This window comes from Urocitellus parryii, chromosome 3 (genome assembly GCF_045843805.1).
Source record: "Urocitellus parryii isolate mUroPar1 chromosome 3, mUroPar1.hap1, whole genome shotgun sequence".
Lineage (NCBI taxonomy): Eukaryota > Metazoa > Chordata > Mammalia > Rodentia > Sciuridae > Urocitellus > Urocitellus parryii.
The window spans coordinates 116,505,885-116,513,419 of record NC_135533.1 but is presented as its reverse complement, the minus strand read 5'-3'; the positions used below and the strand labels follow the sequence as shown (position 1 = coordinate 116,513,419).

Sequence of the window (7,535 nt, the reverse complement as noted above, 5' to 3'; positions counted from 1 at the left end):
GCCAGGCAGTGGCATTATTGAGTCATAGTCATAGTCATTCCCATCTAAGTTTCCATTTCCCAAAACACCTCGGTAGGATATATCACTTTAGAAATGTGGGTACTGGCGTTAGCTCAGTAATGGAATGCATACTTAACATGTGTAATTCCCTGGGTTCAATTCCCAGTGCAGGGAAAGAAGGAAGAAAAAGAAATAAGGGCACTGAAAAGTCAATCTTTGCCTGAATCATGGAGACTGGCTTGATTCAGCCTCTGAATCGGGACTGTCAGGATCTCTTTCACCAGAATAGAGAGGATGGGTAGGACAAAGAATATTAGAATTGCTGAGGGATTTTTTGGTGCTCTGCTGTCTGCTGGTCTCGGTTTATTGTTCAATGATGATGTAGGCTGGCTAGCTTCTAGTTCTTCTCTGGGTCAGATCATTCTGCCATAACTAGGGTGGATGGCTTTTCTTGCAAGACTGGACCTTGTGTGTCCGGATTTTATCCAAGTACTGCTGGATGTTCATGGATTCCTGTCTCCAGCGCCCCAGCTTTCTGAGTTGGTCTGTCAAAAACTTTTTTTTCAGATGGTCGTACAAATGGCTCATCTTTTTCTTGGTCTTGTCTGAAGCTCTTATCTTACAAAAAATAGAGGTGAGGTTAGGGATGAAGAAGCCACTTCACAGCAAGATAAGCATCTAGGGCTGCTGATTCGGGAGTGGAAAATGTCCCTGCTGGACCCAATATTCATTTCATAAATACCATATTTCATAGGGAGCCTTGGTTTCCTCATTTATAAAAAGTGAATAACCCCTATGTTACATTCTGACAGTGTGCAGCCAAGGAGTCTGATTTTGACTGTAATGACGGGGGATTGGGGTTGTGGGAAGGGTGTGTCTAGAAAGAGGGAGAAACACCTCTTTCTTATAACCACCATCACCCTGTCCCTGTTAATCATCTAGTGCTTCCCGTATATTGTCTGTGAAATCCCTTATTATCCCATGAATTCTTATTGTTACTTCTAATATAACTTCTTCCTTGTCCTAACAACATTATAAGGTCTGGGAAGGCACATCTGTGTCTTACACATTCAGTTATTTATTCCAACAAGCTAGCCATGGGAAGGGATGCTAAGACAAATCTGCCACAGCTGTTTCCAATAACTAAAACATAGTCAGAAAGAGAGAGACACACACATAAATATTTCTAAACCAGGAAGAAAGTAATTACTCATAAAAGAAGCATTGAATTCAAAAGAGGGCAGATATCAATAAAATCTGCATAGGGCTGTGGGTGTAGCTCAGGGGTAGAGTCTAGGCTTAGCATCCATGAGGCCCTGGATTTGATCCCCAGCTCTGAAAAAAAAAATGCTGCATGGGGTGCTGAGGGGCCTGCCATTCCAGCATTGATAGTGGGGAGCTTTCGGGTGCAGAGAAACCTCTCCAGAGACAATCTTAGAGAACTGTATCTGCTTTATTGTACAGCAAAAATAGCTTTTATAGTGGGTATATGCCAATTTACCTATAATAGTCACAATAGGCCAGAGGTGATATGCAACCTATCATATTACAGGAGTCCAGACACCAAGAGTTCAAAAACTGCCATATAACTCCTTTCAAAGGGAGCAAGGAAATTGTGCTTGCCAGTGTTTTGACAGTACTCTGTCCCAAAACATAGAATTCTGCTAGCACTTTCTTGCTACACAATGAGCAAGATAAGCATCCTCCATGTAGGTCCAGAGTCAGGCCCTGTAACAGAAGGGATGGCATATAAATTGGGGTTGGATTTTGAAGGATGGGGAGGTTTGAGACATGTAGAAACAGAATATGGTAAGAGCTGATCTAACAAGCTTCCCAAGGGATTCAGATAAGCACTAAAATTATTTGAAGATCTAGCACAATGCTAAGCAAAGGAGTTCTTAATATATGCTAGTCAATGTTGACATGATTATTTGACACAGCAAATTAAAGGGAGGATAGTGACAAAAAGAATGGACATTAAATGATATAATTCAAACTGGTGGTCTCTATATCTGGCTGAATATAAGAAACACTTCAGTTGCTTGATAAAATTATAGACCTCAGAAATTCTAGTTTAGTAGGGTTGGGAGGGACCCAGGAATCTATTTTCTTATCATGTACCTGAGATAATTCTGATCCAGCCACTGAGAAGTAAATGGCTGCTTTTACCACTATTTTCTAGTCCACTCCATGACAGCTAGTATTTGGGCTGTCTCAGCTAGTGATTTCACTTTGAGCTTGGCTTACAAGAAATCAGAGTTCCTCAACATTGACACTATTGATGTTTGGGGTTGGTCAATTCTTTATCATGCACATTGTAGGAATTTTTTTATCAGCATCCTTGGCCTCTACCTACTAAATGATAGTAGCATCCACACCACTTCAACTTCTGATGACCAAAAATATCTCCAAACATTGTCAATGTCCCCTGTGGGGCAAAACCATCCTGCTTGAGCACCATGGCTGTAGATGAATGATACCAGCCGTTACTCACTGTTCTCAGAACATGCTCAAGAGATTCTTAAGACACTAGATCTTAGTTGTATTCACTGAAATTGGTGTCCAGCCAAAGCTATCTCTTTCCCCAGTGTGAATACTTTTGGTGGGGAGACAGGAATATTGCCACATTATCACTGAGGTGCCTGAATCCACTGAGTTCCTGCAAACCAGCCTCTGGGCTAGTTTCCAGGTTTATAACATAAAGAAGGTAGTCTCTTTCCTTAAGGAAGAATCTGCGCAATGACCTGGATTGCAATTCTGCAATGACCATGTGACCCAGGTAAATTACTCCATGTCTCTAAGTCTCGATTTCCTGATTTATTAAGTGAGTGTAATAATATATAATAGATATCAAGTCCCTATCATACATAGGGCTAAATACTGTTTTAAAAGGAAACTTCTGGGTGGCTGAAGGATGAACCACCCCTCTAGATAATACAGAAGTTTCCAGGTACAGTATTTCAGAGTTTTTTTCCCCCACTGGCAAGGTACAACATTCTCTCCAAAGTGGGTATAGAGGTTAGTCCTGAGTCAGCCAGAACACAACATACCACCTCATCACCATGATTGGAGCAGAAACGGGCCCAAGTCCCAACTGCAGCCAACTGGGGGTTTTTACCCAGGACTTGACTAACTTGATCAATAGCAGAAGCACTGTGTTCCCTTTGTGGTCTACATGGCAGGGTGGCTTGTCCCCCAAGGAAAATGAACTTGATTATGATAATATTCAGAAAGCAGCAAGAGAAGAAGAGGAGGAGTGGAAGACACACCAAAGGACTGGAACCCCTGGCTTCCCTCATCCCAAACACTGGTGAAGCTGACCTATCCATCCTTGATTATGTAAACCCAGATTCCTCTATTTTTCTTGAACTAATTCAAGTTGTTTATATAACCTGCAACTGAAAGGGTCTTAATAGATCCTATATAGGTCTTAATAGATCCTATAAGAAAACAGAGGCTGGGAAGAACAAATCACTGAATGTTACCCAAAGCTGGCCTGCCCATCTCCAAGCCCAAGTCCACCTTATTTCCACTGTACTACTCCACTGCAAGTTTAGTAAACACCCAGGCCCGGATCTGCTTTGGGGTTTTTGGTTGTTGTTTCATAATGCTGGGGATAGAACCCAGGGCATCATTATACATGCTAAGCAAGTGCTCTGCCACTCAGCTACATGCCCCCCCAAGTCTTTGTTTTTGGTTTATATGGCCCTCAAGAGGATCTGGTACTCTCTCTTAAGGCTCTCCATTCTTTTCTTTTTTGGCAGTACTAAGGATCAAACCCAGGACCTCATGCATGCTTGACAAGTGCTCTACCACTGAGCTACATCCACAGACCTTCTCCACTCTTTCCTATGTGAGAATCCCATAGGCCCATCCAGATTTGACACAGGAACATGGAGGAAAGCTCAACAATCAAAAAGGGGGCAAAAGCTCAACTCTGGAATAAATGCTCTACTTGAAGAAATGAATCTTATTCAATTGTCTCTTCCTACTGCTTAACAATGCCTGTCCCAAGCAGTTCCTAAAGACATGTTTAATGAATGAATCAATCAGGGTCCATGGGGAGCACTGGAGTGCCAACACTTGGGCTTCCAAGTATGTAGGTCTAACCCTACTTGTTCAGAATCAAAAAGAGCCTCAGTTTTAATCTGGAAAATGGGGTTAACACCCAAAGTAAAAAAATGACCAGATAAATGCTGATGTTGATTCAAGCTCTAGAACCTAAGATTTTGTATGGGAATAGTAGGAATGTATTCATGAATTCCCTAGAGACATAATATACTTTGAGAAAAAAATACAAGAGGCAAAAAAACCATGGAGTTTTTCTCTCTGGCTCCTTTAGTTCAGGAACAGGTATGATACCATGAACAAGTCAGTAACCCCAATTATCAACTGCCTCCTCTGTAAAAATGAGGCCTCCCCTAGAACATCTTGATGACTCCCTCTCACCTCAAGGATCTACTGCCTCCAGTATATGGGGAATATAAAATGAATATGAGTTAAACCCTTAACACACTCTAATGCAAAAACTGTGACTACTTTACCTCTGTCTCATAGATTCGTTGTACACTGAGGTTGTCACGAATAATCACCCGAGATAAGTGGCTCTTGGGTAAAAATTTGCTCAATGCTGCTTCACTGGAATCCATTAAACTGGAATGGGGAGGGGAAAGTAGTACCAGTTAGAGATGGCTGAGACCAAAGCCAGGGTTAGGGCCTGATTTCATTGGTTCCTGGGGGAGTGGCTGAAGTTTCTTAGGACATGCACAGCTTTCTCCTAATTTTTAGAGGACCAAGGGAATAACCATGTTTCTCCTTGTGGACAAGGTGTGTGCTAAAGAACTGTGACTTGGATACCTGAGAAGGATGTTGAAGAGCCAAGAGCAGTCCAAAGAGAAGTGTAAACGGAATCAGAGACAACCCTCAACCCTCAGTAACTGTTTTTTGTGTGTTTGGGTTTTTATTCGGGGCGGGGTGGGGGGGCAATGCTGAGGATGGAACCCAGGCTCCTGCACATACTAGGTAAACACTTTATTACTAAGCTATACCCCTAGCCCTAGAAGCAGTTACCTTAATGAGAAAAAGAAGGTGAAACAGAGAATCTTAGAGAAGAGTCAAAGTTGGAGAACCAGGTCAAAGGGCTGAATTTGAGAGAGGACATGGTGGGTTGGAGCAGAACTTCACAGCATAAATCTAAGGAGAATCTAAGAAGCGGGGAGTAAATCAGAACAGGGGAAAAATAAAATAGTTTGTACAAAGATTGGGCTGGTTAATAGGGAAATTCTAAGGGGAAAGGGTTTGGGAAAAGTTTACAAACATGAGGGAAGTTTGGAGTGCACAGGGCTTTAGAAGACTCTGGAAAGTGAGAAGTAGAAGATGGGATGAGGTGGGGAAGGTGGAATAGGATGGAGCCAGGTACTCCAAGTAAAAAATTTGAACAAAATGAGGAATTGATTAAAAAAAAAAAAGAGACCAGATATTGCCAGCCACTGAGTTTTCAATATTGATAATTTGGTTACACCATGAAGTGGTTTAACAAATATATACCTTTAAATGTTTTGGCTTACTTAAAAATAAATGCTGGTATTTGCTAAAATTTGGAAACTAAATGTAGAACAATGAGAAAAGAAAAATGAATAACTTTAGCAAGCCAGACAATAAAATATATGTGATTATGTATAAAACATAAACATTGGGGCTGGGGTTGTAGCTCAGAGGTAGAGCACCTGCCTAGCATGTGTGAGGTACTGGGTTCGATTCTCAGCACCACATATAAATAAATAAAATAAAGGTCCATAAAAAAGATAGTTTTAAAAAAAAACATAAACATCTTAGATGTATTAGATGGGGAAAAATCAGGTAACTAAACAATGAACTCTTTGTGATGGATTTTTCAAAAAGTTTAACACACGTGTATGAATGGACCTGGAATGATATATGTCAAGATGCTACAGTGATTGTCTCAGGTCATTCATTTTGCTGGTCTTTCTTTTCTGATTTTTCTATAAGTGTATATTACTTTCCTAACTGCAATTTTAAAAGGCAATTTTCTAAAGGGTAAAATATTTTGAAGGGTTAGATTTTATTTTCTAATTCATCTTCAGCCAATTTGGAACAATGGTCTTGTGAATATTTTTATATTTACAAACAAATATTAATAAACAAATATCTCCAATCTCTCATTTTCATTTCTCTGACTTCTATGCAGGGCAACACAGCATTAGACATGAGTTAATGGAAAAAAACTAGTTCGGAGGTCAAGGTGCTTACAGCAAGTCCCCTAAATCTTGTTTGAAAAAAAAAACTAAAATTCTAAAAATATTTAAAGATACATTTGTGTGTGTGTGGTCCTGGGGATTGAACCCAGGGGTGTGCTACCACTGCACTACATAACTAGCCCTTATCATTTTTGTGGGAAGAAGTTCTCCCTAAACTGCAGAGGCTGATACATGTGTGTTACCAAGCCTGGTCATAAAACACTCTTCATCCTCTTAGCAATGCACCAAATTTATCAATACAAGAAAAGGGTTTTTTTTTTAAAAAAAAAACAATGATTGGAAATATTCCAAGTAATAAATAATGGTCATTTTGAACCAAATTGCCTTCCACCGCCAGTCCTCTACAGGAGCCTGCAAGATGCAGCCACAGGAGTTCAGAAATGAAAAAGGGTGCGGGAAATTGGGGCTCCTAATGATAGGGAACAAGTAGACAAATGGGTTTTTTTTTCCAGAATCACTGAGAAACGTGGAAGCAAAGAAGACGGGTGTTGGAAAGTTTCAAGCCTGAGGTGGACCCTAGTCTCACCAGGCTCAGGCAGGTTCAGAGCTCGAAGTGAAGGCTGGAGAACTGACAGGCGGGCTGATTTGGAGGAAATGTTGGGAGTAGGACTCCGGGTTACTCGCGGGAGTCAGAGCTGAAGGCGTTCAGACGGGCCCCTAGGTGTCAGAGCAGGACTGGAAAGAAGTTGGGGTCAGGGTCTTTGAGAAATCCAGGTTCCCTTAGGGTGCGAGAAAGGGGAACACGGGCCTCTGGAGATAAGCGTTGAGAGGCGCAGGTTCTGGGTCCGACTAAGAGAGTTCGGGGGAACCAAGGCTGCACCTGAAGAACACCGATGGCTGTGAGGTTCGTGGTCGAAGGAAGTAGACCTTCGGCTGGTCCCCGTGGCCGGTTTCTTGGCGGTCGCCGCGCTGGTCGCGCCGTAAATCCAAGATCCCAGTGGCGCCGGAACTGGCGGTCGCTTTGGAGGAAGACTTGTAATCCTTGTACAAATCCAGATCCCAAGTAACCGAGAGCCTACTCGGCCGTGCGGTCTCGTCCTCGACACTGGAGGGGAACGACGCCGGAATGGAAACCATGATTGCTACGCTTGCGCAGATACTGAGTGAGACCCAAGGCAGACGCGGCCAGCAGAGGTTTGTGCGTTGCCCGGGAAACACGCGATGGGGCGGGGCCTGGGGGCGGGGCGAACCGGGAGGCTGAGGACGCGGCAGAATTGTCCTCCGGCGGCCGCCATAGTGCGACTTAGCGCGTTGCTA

The 7,535-nt window shown here is 42.5% G+C and overlaps 1 protein-coding gene across 1 annotated transcript; it reads right to left on the bottom strand.

Annotated features, from left to right (window-relative positions):
* Nucleotides 1-432: 432 nt before the first annotated feature.
* Nucleotides 433-7,355, bottom strand: C3H5orf52 (chromosome 3 C5orf52 homolog). The gene is made up of 3 exons (XM_077796447.1): nt 7,099-7,355; nt 4,540-4,653; nt 433-613 (listed from the first exon to the last, which is right to left on the bottom strand). Exons 1-3 carry the CDS (start codon nt 7,353-7,355, stop codon nt 433-435), a joined length of 552 nt encoding a protein of 183 aa, XP_077652573.1.
* Nucleotides 7,356-7,535: the final 180 nt, after the last annotated feature.

Coding starts and splice junctions, on each gene's coding strand:
- C3H5orf52 (XM_077796447.1), bottom strand. CDS start 7,355: ATGGTTTCCATTCCGGCGTCGTTCCCCTCCAGTGTCGAGGACGAGACC. Junction 4,654..7,098: donor CAGCCATCGGTGTTCTTCAG/GTGCAGCCTTGG, acceptor TCCCCATTCCAG/TTTAATGGATTCCAGTGAAG. Junction 614..4,539: donor ATCTATGAGACAGAGGTAAA/GTAGTCACAGTT, acceptor TTGTAAGATAAG/AGCTTCAGACAAGACCAAGA.